The sequence below is a fragment of the Phascolarctos cinereus genome, unplaced genomic scaffold (genome assembly GCF_003287225.1).
Source record: "Phascolarctos cinereus isolate Bilbo 61053 unplaced genomic scaffold, phaCin_HiC Scaffold_726;HRSCAF=1367, whole genome shotgun sequence".
NCBI lineage: Eukaryota > Metazoa > Chordata > Mammalia > Diprotodontia > Phascolarctidae > Phascolarctos > Phascolarctos cinereus.
In genome coordinates, this window is record NW_027556098.1 from 23,709,041 (window position 1) to 23,724,443 (window position 15,403).

Consider the following 15,403-nt stretch of genomic DNA (forward strand, 5'->3'; position numbering starts at 1 on the left):
TTTCTTTCTCTTCAAAGACTACTTTTATTTTAAAGTGTTTTTACTTTTATTACTGCTTATGTTTTCTTTTCTTCATTGGTGATTGGGGGTACGGTGAACTGCATTAAAGTTTCTCATAGCCCCTTTTGGTATTCAGTTATATCCAGGTTTACAACTTTGTGAATTGTTTGATCTTTTTTGTTTGTTTGTTATTCCTAACAATTTTGGTGTTTCTACAATCATGGGAGACAATTTCCTGACAGAGCTAGAGTTCCAGGACTTTAATTTTTTAGGTTCCCCCTGCCTTTGCCCTACTCATCTCTGTCACCTTCCTTCTCACACTTACCCGAAAGAGAACTGAGGCCATTGTTTCTCTGCCTCCCAAACCTTTACTTTCACCCCATAGGACTAGGCGTGTGACACTATAAATAAAATTCGTTTAGATGGGAATAGTGTTGAGGAAAGGAGAATTACTGAGAAATATTGTAAGATACATTCATCCTTTTCTTCCCTCTTGATTTGAAGAGTGAGTTCAGTAGATGGGATTTGAATTCCCACAAGGAATAAGCGTGTCCTTGTGCTCCTCACCTTTACTCCTTTTTAAGGCAATCTGAGGTTATCAGCCCAAAGCAATTTCCTAACTCTTTCTGTCCCTTTCTGTTTCCCTTGTATCCATGACTGTTCAGTGGTCAGGAAGGGGAATGGGATGGTAATTAGACCATGGAAATTGCTGGATATTTTCTTCAGGCTTATAACTGACCCATTTAAAGTTTGCTGATACATGAAGATAGGGAAAAATGCAGAGGAAGGTTGAAAATTGATACATTCCTCCTTTTCCTCATGGAGGTTGGTCAGTCCTTCTTCCTTAAGTATTCTTTATATCAGTTCCACTTCACCACCTCCCCTGATGGGACTGAACTTCTCCATGGCCCAGGAGGCTAGGAGGTTGAGTGAATGGAAAGAGAAAAATTAGAGAAAGGGAACTGAGGCAAGGAAGATTGGGGAAGGAAAGAACAGGATTCCCAGTTCAGTCGCAGCTCCTTTTGGAGCAAGAAAGAAACCTGAACAAGAATCAAGAACCAAACTTCCTGGTATTTCACTTCATTTATTCATTCATGGCTTCATTCATTCAGTAGAAATTTCTCATACACTTAGTATAGACAGTTCTCATTTTATATAAATTTGCATTATGCAAATTTGACTTTGTATAAAAGAATTGTGGAAGGCATAGTAAGATGTAACAGAAACATGTATGAAGACAGTTTGGAAAAAAAGTGTGCTCGTAGTTCATTCCCGATTTTTGTAGATCTGACAAAGATGAAATTTTCAAAGAAGTTCTAAGACTATAAAATTAGCACATGAATTAGAGCTAGGAGTAGATGAGAATGATGTCTAGGAGTTGAGTCTCCTGGAGAAGAACTGATGAATGAGAATCTGACTGTGCTGCCGGCTGCAAAGAGAGCAGAGGAAAGGAGAGCTTGGGAGCTGAGGCTGGACCCGAAAGGTTCACAGTGAAACACTGGGCAGAAGCATTTTGTCATTTGAATGAATTTATTTTCTTGTATTGAAAAGATGGATACGTCAAGATTTTTTCATCAAATACATCAAAATTTTTGGAAGTTGGGAGATTAGTTGAGGTTATATTGTTTGCTGTCATCAGATATGCAAGGAAAAAAAGAGAGCCAATGTCCAGACATCTCTCTTTAGCTTCATTAAAAAAATTGCAACCAACCACCAGTGATACAGGCTAACTACCATGGGTGGGGAAGGAGCGGTATACTGCACACCTGTGTTAACTTTTCTGTACAGTACTGTGCATATTTTGTCATTAACTTTTACCTTTCATTTTATAATTCTCTTATTATCATGGTACAACACTTAATATGTCTTCATTTTAGTACATTTTGTGATTTGTGTAAAGGTATTATTTTGTGTATGCTTTTCTTATTTGGCGAATGGGTGGGTAGGGGCAAATTCTCATTATGTAAAAATTGCTTTAGGTCTGCAGAACAGTCTGCTTTAGTAAAGTGGGAACCATCTATGTATGTATGCAGGTATTATAGGGCTGCCAAAATGAATAATATACAATTATAATATAATAATATGAATTATATGGCTTTAAGAAGAGTAGACTTAATATCTGTTTCATTTTGGGAAAGCCACAGCCTCTCTGGGACTCAGTGTCTTCAACTGTAAAATGATTTAGTTAGACTAGATGTTCTTCAGGGTCTCTCCCTGTGAGCTTTTGTAAGAGGTAATTAGTCAATAAGCATAATAATTATAATATTAATAGCAAGTAGCAATGCAGCACTTTAAGATTTGCAAAACGCTTTACAACTTCCATCTCCTTTTGTCCTCACAACAATTCTAGGCAGTAGGTAACGTTATCTTTGTTTTAGAAATGAGGAAACTGAGATTGAGAGAGGTTAAATAATTGACTCAGGGTCACCCAGCTAATAAATATCTGAGGCTGGATTTGAATTCATATCTTCCTAATTCCACATTCCACACTCGTTATGCTACCTAGCTGTCTCTAGTGTATCTGTTCTCTGTCTGTAATCGTTCAACTCAATTCAATAAACATTGATTAAGCACCCACTATGTGCTAGGCACTGTGTTAAGCACTGGAGATATAAAAAGAGGCAAAAGACAGTCCCTGCCCTCAAGGAGCTTAATTAGTCAATAAGTGTGATGTAGAAGAGATCTTGCTCTTTCACTGATATTTTGAAAAACCTTAGACTTATTATGAAGTCCAAGATTGAAAAGAAAAAATATTATTTAGAAAAAGAAATTAGTTTAGTGTAGGGGGAGGGGAAAGTGTCATTCCTTTGATCTTTGTATGAGAACACTGAACAGCTGAAATGCTTTTGGGTTGAGAAGACTGCTAAATTATTTTTTTAATGTTTTTGCCTGTCATGCCTGACAACGAGTCCCTTATTCTAAACCTATAGTTTGCCATTTTTCTGCTGAGAGGACATATATGTATTTCACCATTGGTTTTCTGAATTCAAGACTAGTCGTCTTAGGAACTGATAAAATATTACTGAGTGTGAACAGATAGACCTATTGCAGACTTTCTGATAGCGGATCCATTAAAAATTACTTGTGCTATGAAGAATACCATTTTCTTATGACTATTGTTCCTAAATTTTTTTTCCTCCTCTTCTTGAGGGTAAAGAGAAAGCAAGAATCATCAAGCCATTTTCTTTGTTTGAAAGAATTTCTAATTTTCATATTTAATGTCTCCTTTGAGTTTGAGGCTTTATACACTCAGTCCAATTAAATATAGAACATTTACAGCATAAGGGTGACTTTGAGAGGCTAATAAAGCATTTTCTGAAGGGTTCAGTTTTTCATTCTCCATGACAATGTGATTTAATTTTACTTCTTGAAAAATTATGTAAAGGGCCAGCTAGTGACGCAGTGGATAGAACACTGGACCTGAAGTCAGGAGGACCTGAGTTCAAATACGGCCTCAGACCAAACACTTGACACTTACTAGCTGTGTGACCCTGGGCAAGTCACTTAACCCCAATTGCCTTAAAAAAAAATAAAAAGAAAAATTATGTATGACTTTCTATTTAAGAAATATATTAATTCAGATATAACTGAATTCTGCTATTTCAATAGTATTTTTATTTAATACATTATGAATTACTTGTTAAATAATTAAGAGTTTTCATGGGGTTTTTTGTATCATTATTTTTAAATTTTTATTTTTAATTTATGGAATGAAACAAGCATTTTCATCACATAGAACGATAAAAAAGATGATTGTACATGCAATTTGCTGTTCTTTTCAAATATACGACAAAATCATATAAATTTCTTTTTTTCTTTCCCCTCACCCAAAAAAAGAATTAAGGCTAATAACCTATTTCTAATTCAGTTGACTTCATGTTTTCTGAGAAATTTAATCTTTCTGACTCTAAAATACAAATTCTAAGTAGAATTACTTTAAAATATATTGGCATTTTTATTTAGTTTGTGAAATTTTTGTGACTTTTTATGCTTTATAATTTAAATTCTCCAATTATGTAAACCAATATTGCATTTCTGGTAGGGTAGTTTTTGTTCAGCCCTGTGATTTCATCAGTGTGAGAATTTCCAGTGTGGAAACTCCTCTGTAGACTGTATTTTATGGCCTTAGAGGCTTTCCTGGGGCATTGAAAGTTGGAGTGAGTTACCAGTGATCATCACCGGGTAATGAGGGTCACAGGCAGAACTTAAATTGAGTGCTTCTTGACTTTAAGGCCCATCCACTATCCAGTGCTTCCTTTTAAAGCTAGTAAGCTATGCCCTGCCAGTAATTGTATTCTTTTATTCAGGTCCTAAGATGTGCTCTCTAAATGTCTAGAATTGTAGCTCTTAGAGATGGAAAATATCTTTTCTGTCATCCCTTCCATCTCTTATCATTGTGGGATAGAAGTGACAGTAGAGTGAAGTGAGAAGACATTAACAGCTGGGAAAATGTAATGTAATTCCCACTTTATCCTTTATCAGGTGGCATGTATCAACCTCAAAAACAATAGAAAAGGAGAAGAAGGAAGGAAGAGAAAATGAAAGAAGGAAAGGAAGAAAGAAAAAGGAAGAAAAATTAATTCTGCTTTTTAGAGTTGCTACAGTCTAGCTTTGTGGTATTCAGTGTGTTTAAGAATTATATTCTTGCCTCTGGGAAAGTTACTATACAAAAGCATGTTAGCTAAGGAATGTGGCATTTTCACTGGCCCTTTCTTGAGGGGCACAACCTGACTCACTATCCGTGTACTTCTATTTGAGTGCCTACTATGTACAAGGTACTATTATGTATATATACAAAGAGAAACATGCTATCTTTTGGGTTTTTTTTTTTGTGCACAGCATAGTGCCTCGTACGTAGTAAATGCTCATATAATTGTGCATGGGTTATGGGCCAGATGTGCCCCTCAGGTTAATGGGAATGCTTGTCTTGGGTGTGTTGACCCATTTGTCCTATGCTTAATGCATGTATACTATATGCTGTCAACAGGCAATCACAACTTCACGAAACTTATGTGAAAACTAGGTTTATTACAGGAGAAATGAACTCAAAGCCAGAGCAAGGAGTTCACAGTCTTTATAGATGTTCCCATATTTATGACAGCAGGACAAAGAAAGGAGATACTAGAATCTCCACCTAAAGGGGTGTTGCATGGGAGGGGAAAGGTACAGTAAAGGTGGGAAAAGGGCGAAACCACTCCTGAAAGGTAGGAGCAAAGTGATGGCAAAAGCTGCATTCTTTTTCCTTAGGAACTGCTAGACTGTGAAGATAGGAGGATTCACTTATCTGCACAAGCAATTTCCCAGCCTGTCACAGACGGGCTGGCACCTATCTTACTTTCCAAGGACATACAGGGAAAATCCAGTTTGGGGTGCAAATGACAAATTGTATCGGCTCCTGGTGGGGGGGTGGAGTTGGGCTTCATCCTTGGCACATTCAGGGCCTCCTGCATACTCTAGGTCCAGTATTTTCTGGAAAATATGGCAGCTTAAGAAGACAGGTTCAGGGGAGCCCTAACAGTCCTTAACGGTGCCTACATTAGATACCCTTTTCAACTTTCATATTCCTAGACATAAGAAAAGACTTAGCTATTAAGTGACCACATTGTGATTTAAATAAATACTTTAATCAATGAGAAAATAGACAAAATTCATACAGCTAGGTGGCACAATGAATAGAACTGGGCCTGGAGTCAAGAGTTCATATTCAGCCTTAGATACCACCTAGCTGTGTGACCGAGGGCAAGTCAATTAACTGTTTGCCTCTGTTTCCTCATCTTTAAATGCAGATGGATGATAATAGTGCCTACCTACCAAGATTGTTGTAAGGATCAAATGAAATAATTATTGTAAAGTATTTAGAATAGTGCCTAACACATAATATTAGATAGATGTTAGCTTTATTATTATTATTACTATTATACTAACATCACAACTTTTGAAACAGTTATCAATTTACCTTTCTTAATTTTTTTTTAAATTTTAGCACCTAGAGATGGAAAGGACCTTTGAGATTAGCCCTTACATCTCTTGCCAATCCAGATGTCCTGAAAGTAAAAATCAAATAAGTTATAATATATCCCTTTAAGAAAGCTTGAGGTGCAAATTACTTTTACTGACTTGTCTTCCTGATGTATGCTACTTTGAACTTCAAGAATGTGGTTTACTTATTTATTCTCTTTAGGAGCTTTGCTTTGCAGTATTAATTTCAGATCTCTCCAATGTGGGAGGAAAAAAAAAGAAACAAACTTAAGCTGAAGACATTTTCAGTTTTATGATGACCACTCTCTTATTTGTTTGAAGTCATTCCTGCAAAATCACGGGAGTATTTAAAAAGAGATTCTCACAATGACTTATAGGCAGTTGGAGTGAATTGGTGACACTGGTGACTAAATATGTTAATGAAGTCATGATTTTATCAATCTAGATACTCCCTTCTTGTTGTAGCAGCAGCACCGAGTTAAAATACATAGGAGAATCTAACTGGGGCCGCACAGAATGTGTACGGAGCTCACCTGTGTTTTTCTAGCTGACCAGCTATGTTGCTCAGTACTTGGATGCTTTGGGAATGAAAAACACAGGATACCCCCCACTGTCATGTGGCAGATATGGTGCTGAGGAATTTTAGTGCTTCAGGATGATGCTGCAAGCTCAGAGTTGTCTCTTGCACTCTCACTCTATTGAATACTGAAGTAGGAGAGACTCTGAAAACTACATCAGATAGTACTGACCATAAAAGAGGAAGGGCTGGTTTCTCAATGGACTTTTTAAAAGGTAATGATTCCACCCTTAGCATACTTTTCCTTCCTCCCTCCAGGTGGCATCAGGTAACTCTGAAACTTCCAGTGAGGGGTGGAGGAAACCTGGCCCTTTTCCATTCTGGCAGAATGGTAACCACTCCCAACTGTCAGCTAGAGCAAGGGGACTCAATTAGGTGAATGCCACTGAGGCCTGGCTGCCTTTTCCAAATTTGTGTTTCCATTTCTGAGTTGGGGACTGAACCTGGAGATTGAAAGGCCTAGACTTGAAGGTTACCTTGTGAGTTTAACACATCTGGAGGTCCACTGGTGTTGCTAACTAGAAGCCAGAGGAATTTCCTCAAAAATTAACCACTGGCAGAAGACTGAGCCCAATCCCTGAGCAGCCTTATATCTGCTGTGCAGGAGACAGTGCAGAAACAAGGTGAAATATGGAATGCCTTATTGATAGTCTCATAAACCCACTTCATATTCTGATGTTTATGACACAGACGACCAGCCAATTGTAATGACTGTAAGTTTTGTCAGTCTTTTAAGGGTGTGTGTGTGTGTGTGTGTAGGAAATATAACATGCATGATTCATACTGTTCATTTTATATCTTCCTATGCAGCCTCTTGGGAAGAACCTAGAAATGAGCCATAGCCTAAGATATAAGCAATGCCAATATGAAGGAACATAGCAAGCCAAAGACTGTGAGAAAAAAGAACCACCATTCTACAAGGTCAGGCTCTCTCAGGATGGGACCTGAGCTGAACCAGGTGAATGATCCCTAACAGATGGACCACTTAGTGGATCAAGGGTGGATACAGTGTCCCAGCCCCTTGAGCCTTGTAAACAGGTTCTTTATGAGATGAATATGATTTGCTAATACTGATGTATTTATTATTAACAATACCAAGCTCTTTTAAAAGAACATCTGGCACTATCTTGACATGCAATAGAGGATTTTAAAAGTGGCTAATTTAGTTCTGGTGAGAGGAAAATCCTATGGAATCCTTGAGTAGATTCTAGAACTGGTAATGGATTTGAATCTCCCCACTGTCAATCTTAGATGACAATAGTGTATCCCAAAACTCTTTGTAAGTATAAAGCTTTATAAAATGACATCTAATCTCTATTACTTTTATAATTATTTTTTACCTCAAACCTTCAAAAGATCCCTGATCTTAAACAGACTTAACTAACTGACTTAAAGGTTAGTCAGTAGTCGTTTATTAAGCACTTAATAGTGTGAAGTACTGTGTTAAGTGCTAGGAATGCAATTTTTTTTTCAAATAACTAACATTTATATAGTCCTTTAGAGGTTGCAAAGCAAACTTTGATCCTCACAACAATCCTGTGAAGCAGATGCTTTTATTATCCTCACTTCACATGTGAGGAAAATGAGGCTAAAATAAATTAAATCACTTGCTCAGAGTCTAAGCTAAGTGTCCGAGGTATTATTTCACCTGAGGTCTTCCTGACTTAAGTCCAGCACTTTATACACTAAAGCAAAAGTAATCCAGGCCTTCAAGAGCTTACATTATAATGGAAGAGACAATATGTAGATAACAAGATTCATACAGGTAGATGGAAGGTAATTTCCAGTAAAGGCACTAGGAGGTGGGGGGCCTGGGAATAGGTGGGATTTGAGCTGACACTTGTTTCTGGTGAGGCAATCCCAACTTTTCCATGTCATAATCAACAAGTTTATGGGCTATTGTGCTCCCCTCATCTCCCAAACAACACCCCCCAAAAAAACCCCCTTTCATTTATTTTATATTCAACCTTCAGGTGATAAACCTTTTGGCACTTAGCTTAGATTGTAGTGTTTCAAAGGACCTCAGACCTGTCCTCACAGTCTGTCCATTTTAGTAGGACCTTCTTCAGTCTGTATTTAACTGCTGTAGTTTTTGAGGTCATTTTCAGGCCATCATGAGTCATTGGAGCAGGCCCAAGTGGAGAATTGCTACCATCCCTATTGTTACTATTATCATTATAATAAGGAAAGATTAGCTAGGAATGAGTTAGGAAATTAGGAGGGCACATTAAATCTTCTGTACTGCAGAACACTAAATGTGCCATAGTGTTCTGAAGAAAGCAAATGAGTCCTCCAATGCTGAACTTACTGTGAACCTGTGAGTAACTAGGCCTTGGGGAAAACTGAGCTTGGAGCTGGCCTTGGGCAAAATTGTGCAGTACTGTATGTAGATGGTGCCTCCTGACCTTACCTTACAGACTCATGCCCACTAGTACTGCTTTCCATGTACCTGATTGGTACCTCTTCTGCTTCCCTCCTCCTCCCCTCATTCTGCTGTCTTCTAACTGCTTAATGGGGGTATTGGGAAGGCATACTCACAGTGCCACATAGGGTTTTCTTTCCCTGTCCTCCCTCCAATGAAAACTTATTTCACAAGATATCATTCCTGCTGGGATTTTGAATGGTTTTCCTTCCATTGCCATCTAGGGTGTTAGTGCATAATGATAATTCCACCCATTCCAGGCCATTTTCATTTTAACAGGAAATGATGCCTCTTAACCCAGAAGAGTGTTAGTAATGGCAGAATGCCTAGTAAGGCTAGAATCTGATAAATAAACGCACAGTTTTTGTGTGCATAAGAGGTGGGGGGAGGAGGGAAGGAGGGAGACAGAGACAGAAAGACAGAGACAGAGGGGGGAAGAGAGAGATTTAATGGGGTAATGAAAGACATGGGCCATCAAAGAGAAATTCCTAGCTCAGTACAAATGTACAAATCTATAAAAATGATTACTACAGAAATTAGAACCCTTAAAATAATCTTGAAAATATGAAATATAGAATTATTTCTGAAAGGAGGATTGAAGTGGATACCTATCCTGGGTTTAGCTGGGCTTATACTAGTCCCAAAGTCACTCAGATCTCCTAATTCCTACCAGAGAGAGACAAACAAATAAAAAATTTGAGAATAAGTCTTTTGGTTTCTCTGTTACCCACTAGAAGAGTGGTTTTCTGTGTATTTCCACAGAAAAAGTGAAGGAGTCAGGATGTTCCCTGTTGCTCCATCATCCAGAAGGGAAATGAAACAGAGAGACAGCAGAAATATTGACTTTCCTGTCTGTTAAATACAGAAAGAAAAGAATCATAAAGCTGAACTGCCTAATTCAAGAGTCTTCAGCTCAACAGGAAAGAGTGGGAAGGTCAAGAGCCCGGGACCCCAGGAGTTCTGTGTACTTCTCTTGTTCCCTCTGTAGCAGCTGGTATGCTGGATTACCTTCTCCCAGATGATCTCTTTTTTTAAGGTTTTCATGACTCTACTCTTTCCTTCTGGTTGTTCTCAATCTTCTTTGCATCATCCATTTCACACCCATATCCTTGAGTGTGCCCAAAGGATTTATTTTTGGCTCTCTTCCCTGTCTGTACTGTCTCACTTGATGACCTCATTAGGTTCCATGGGTTTAATTTTCATATCTGAACAGATAGCTTGGGGTTCTGTAAACAGCTCCAGTTTCTTTCCTTATCTCTAGTTCTATATCACCAGCTGCTTATTGGATATTTCAGATTACAAGTTTGAATTTGAACTTATCTCTAGTTCTACATCACCAACTCTCTATTGGACTTTTCAGATCCCAGCAACATCATATATTAGACACATTCAGAAAATAAATAATCTTTCACTAAGCCCTCTTTTTAGCAAGATAGCAAGACAGCACTGAAAAGTAAGCTGAAAAAGGGAAGTTACCTAACGTGTGAGCATGGAGGAAAAGACGGAGAAGTCACCTAAAAGTGCACCCAGCTGAGAAATGAGATGTTCTGACCTGGGCTCGTTCCTTAAATGTAGGTTTTGGAGTTCTTGGCCCTACTTACCAATCAGGACTGAGGGTGGTAAGGAGGTGGCATCCCAGGGGGATTTTGGTGATGAGATAATTGTAGGATAAGACTTTTTCCCCAATAATGAACCTCTTGGGGCATGGTGAAAAATTCAGAGAAGTCCCAAAGTAGTGCAGCCAGGTCAGAAATGAGAGAAGTCATCAAAATATGGATCAGAACAGGGCTAAGGACTGAATCCTGGGGTTCTCTCTTAGAGACCACCATCTAAGTAGATGATATTTCAGTAATTACTTCTTTTGAGGTCTGGTTGTTCATTGATCAGATTTATATTTTCAAAAGCTTTTAGCATAGAAATCAAGCCACTTAAAAGGAAATAGAAATAACTATTCACTCATTTGGAGGAGGGAGTATTCTACATAGCTGAATTTTCCAGATAAATTTAATATTTTTTTTTAACCTAAACCATTTTTTTTGCTAGAAATCTCCCTAAACTGTATTATATAATTACCTGCCTTCTTAAAGGGAGTGTAGGGAATATAATGTACCTTTTTTGAATACTGAATATAAATATTCACCATGAATAATGACTTACTGGAGCCTGCTGTGTGAAGGTATGTGTATGGGAGGAGGAGGAGGAGTGGTTGTTTAGGTGTGTAAACTGTTTGTTTTGTTTTTGGTGGTCTGTTAACTTTTCACTTGACCTATTAGGTGTTTTCTGGCTTTTGTCATCTCACAGCCAATCCTTCCCCTTCCCCTTCAGAACTCTTTCTCCAGATAATTCTGTCCAGAGGGTGGCTCTAGGTCAATTTAGCAGAATAAAATGCATGATCTAGCTTACTTCAGAGTTCAGAACTATTTTCTAGATAATTCTGTTTCCAGGCCAGAAAAGTGAGTTATTTTTTATACTACACATAATTAGGTTAGAGACATTCTATATTATGCTTAAAAGCAAGAAACTAAACTGCTCAGTCAAAACCTCTCTCTCTCTCTCTCTCTCTCTCTCTCTCTCTCTCTCTCTCACACACACACACACACACAGACACACACACACACACACATATTCAGATACACATATACATTTTCTGTCAGTTGGTCTCTGTTTCTCTTTCTTTCCCCATCCTCTTTTCTTTCATCCTTTCATATAGAACTAACCCCAGGGGACTGCATCTAAATTTTTTTTGTTGTTGTTAATGGAAAAATATGATTCCATTAACTGAAATTAATTTTAAGGTCAGCTTTTAAAATTGATTATTTCAGTTATTTCAAATATTTTCTTTCTCCTACCTCCTTTAAACCAGGAAAAAAACCCAACTCTAATAAAATATAAATATTCACACAAAAGAAATTCCTATGTAGTGTGTACCATTCTACCTCTTTGTGAGGAGGTGGGTAGTATCCTTTATCTTCAGTCTTCTAGAATCACAATTGACCATTTTGTTGATCGTGGTTCTTAATTCCTTTAAAATTGTTTATTTTTCACAGTGTGATTGTTAAGAGTACACCTTGTTCTTGTGACTGCTTGTTTCACTCTGCATCAGTTCGTAAAATATCTTTCCATGTTTCTCTGAAACTATCTCTTTCATAATTTCTTACAATATTACAATGTTCCATCACATTTCTATACCAGATTTGTTCAGCCATTCTTTAAATGATGGACCCCTCCTTAGTTTATAATTCTTTGCTATTGCAAAAGACTGCCATAAATACTTTTGTACATATAGGACCTTTTCCACTTTCTTTGATCTCTTTCTACCAACTTTGCAGGAATGCATCATTTCCATTAAGTGAGCTACATCTGCAAAGAGCTTTTCATATATTATCTCATTTGATCCTCACAAGATTCTATCTAAATTTATGCCTAAAATAAGGGTTGGGACCTATCTTGGAATTTTATTTATCCATGTTACCACATGAAAATAAAGATGTCTTTTTTGTACAAAACATGTTATTTCTTGGAGATTATAATATAAAAGTTTTTTTTATTATTTCTTATATTTTACTGTGGTATAAGGCTTTATAAGGCTTTTACAAGGTCACTTTTAGTGAAATTACAAATTCTGAGATGATTTTTTTACTATCCAGCAAATAAAATATATTTGGACTTTGAACATTTGTGTCAAATAATGAGAAAAAAAATCATCCTAAATTTTCTTACTATGGTTTTTTCTACTCAAAGAGTCAGACACAATTGAAAAATGACTGAGCAATTTTTAATTTGTGTGTGTATGAAAATATCTGATTTTAACTGAGTATATGGTACTGCCTAATTGTTTTATCCATGAACAAATGAACATAAATATATTCTTCAGTAATACAAGAGATATTTCTAAAGTTTGCTTGGTTAATATTTGTTACTTAAATTGACAACTTTATCAGAGATACAGGTGCTCTGATGTATTAAACAGCAAAAGGACAAAACAAGGATTGTGTTCCAGGATGTTATTTTGCTTATTGAGAGGTAGTGTGCTGTAACAGAGCTAGCTACAGAGTGAGGAAGACTTGAGTTCTGTTGTCTCTACTAAATACTGATTATGTGCTCTAGGCGGGTTCCAGGTAACTCACCCAGCAACTCTTGAAGACTTTGAGTTATGGAGCAGGTGCTTCTCTGCATTAGTAGAGGGAAGAGACTTCCTGTAGTTCCATTGTGATCTCCCAGTACCAATGAAATAACAAGTTTGGTCAAAATATTTTTTTTAACTTGTAAAATACTGCCTCTTTCGTATGTGGCCATTTTATTTGATTGAAAGGGAGCAGCAAAGGTCAACAAACATGTATTAAACACTTGCTATGTGCCAATATTAGGTGAAGCAGACATTTGTATGAGAATCTCAGAGAAAAGCTGCTTAAGGCGAAAGATATTCTAAGGACCTGAGAGAAAACAACCCATGCAATAAAAGTACTACTGAAAATAAAATAGAATTGATTTTTTTAAAAAGAGAGACAAGCAACTCAGAGGCAAAAATAGTCACTGATATTAGAGATGTCTGTAGTGTATTGTTTCCTAGTAGCTAATTTGAATGTGCCTGTTTTCAGTACTTTGGAGTTTATTTTTGGGAAACTCTGAATCAAAGAATGATCTAGGGATTAGGGGACTTGTGTCATATGTGTCAAGGATATGGATTTTTAGTTTCCCATTTGAAGTTAGAAATGGATCATTACACATCAGAGGACTCTGATTTGAGACACAGAAGCCAGATCAAAAGATCAGTAATCAGAGAGCAAAGAAGGCAGGTGCTGAAGAGAGATCAGAGAGATCACTAAGAAACAGAAGCAGAGACATTAGAAACCAGAACACAAAAAAAATGAAGTCAATAGACTGAAAAGCCAAGTGCCTGAAAGGCAAATAGAAACTGAAACCAGCTGAGGAGGACTTATGCTGTTAATGTGGGGAGCTGATCTGCTTGGAGGAAACTTCTGATGTTTGATAGAGCTGATTGGAGGAAAACAGAATCCTTTCCTCTGAATGAAGAGCTGGCTGTGGGAAAAGCTGCCTTGCTCTCTATTGCCATCTGCAGCCTGATATAGAGAAACCCCTTAAAGACAAACCTATTTTGGTTTTTACTGCCTTCTATGACCAGAGAAAGGGAAAACCTTTTAAAAACTATAGAGAGAAATACTTTAATAGCTTTAGATGTTCTAGGATTAAAGGGAACTGCTTTTCACAGAAAGGGTGTAATACCAACAATAGTAGGAAATACCAAAAGTAGTAGAAGACATCACTGTCTAAGAGTAGAGAGTAGAGATTCAAAAGAAGTACAGGGATTATATGTTTCAGACTCTTTTAATAGTTTGGTGATGGGTTCCCTACTAATGTGGATCTTTCTTTCTTTCTTTTTTTTTTTAAAGCTGGAAATGATGAGAGACAAGGCCAAGAGGCTGTAAAACAAATAAAGGAAGAAACTTTGACCTCCAAAGGTACACATATATAGTATGGTAGTTGTTCTTTTTAATGAAATGAAATAGCTTCACATATTTCTTTTTTTTTTTAATTGTTATTTGGTATTTTATTTTTTCCCTAGTTACATGTAAAAAACAATTTTTAACATTTGTTTTTAAAACTTTGAGTTGCAAATTATCTCCCTTCCTCCCTCCCCACCCACTCTCATTGAGAAGGTAAACAATTCGCTGTGAGTTATACATGTGTAGTTATGCAAAACACTTCCATAATAGTTATGTTGTGAAAGACTAACTATATTTACCTCCATCCTATCCAGCCCCCAATTTATTCTAATCTCCCTTTCACTAGTCCCTTCTCAAAAAGTGTTTGCTTCTGATTATCCCCTCTTCCAATCTGCCCTCCTCTCTATCACCCCAGTCTTCTCTTATCCCCTTCCCCCTACTTTCCTATAAGGTAAGATAGATTTCTATACCCAATTAAGTGTGTATGATATTCCCTCTTTAAGCCAATTCTGATGAGAGTAAGGTTCACTCATTTCTTCTCACCTTCCCTTTCTTCCCCTCCACTGTAAAAGCTTTTTCTTTCCTCTTTTATGTGAGATAATTTACCCCATTCTACCTCTCCCTTTGTCTTTCTCCCAGTACATTCCTCTCACCTCTTTATTTTATTTTTTAGGTATCATCCCTTCATATTCAACTCACACCTGGGCCCTCTGTCTATATACACTACTTCTAGCTACCCTAATAATGAGAAAGGTCTTAGGAGTTACAAATATCATCTTTCCACGTTGGAATATAAATAGCTTAACTTTAATAAATCCCTTGTGATTTCTTTTTCCTGTTTACCTTTTCGTGCTTCGCTTGAGTCTTGTATTTGAAAGTCAAATTCTCTGTTTAGCTGTGGTCTTTTCTCAAGAATGTATGAAATTCCTCTATCTCAATGAATTTAATATCCATTTTTTC

The 15,403-nt window shown here is 37.1% G+C and overlaps 1 protein-coding gene across 2 annotated transcripts in view; it reads left to right on the top strand.

The window, feature by feature from the left end:
- ZBED1 (zinc finger BED-type containing 1) overlaps positions 1–15,403 on the top strand; it is a 356,755-nt gene that overhangs the window by 79,182 nt on the left and 262,170 nt on the right. For both annotated transcript variants that reach the window (XR_002325748.2, XM_020992743.2), the window contains one exon: positions 14,390–14,458. Coding sequence is in view for 1 of the 2 variants with exons in the window: in XM_020992743.2 (XP_020848402.2) it covers positions 14,390–14,458 (69 nt within the window). In the remaining variant the exon portion in view is untranslated. Of the gene's footprint in view, positions 1–14,389; positions 14,459–15,403 lie in introns of those variants that run through there.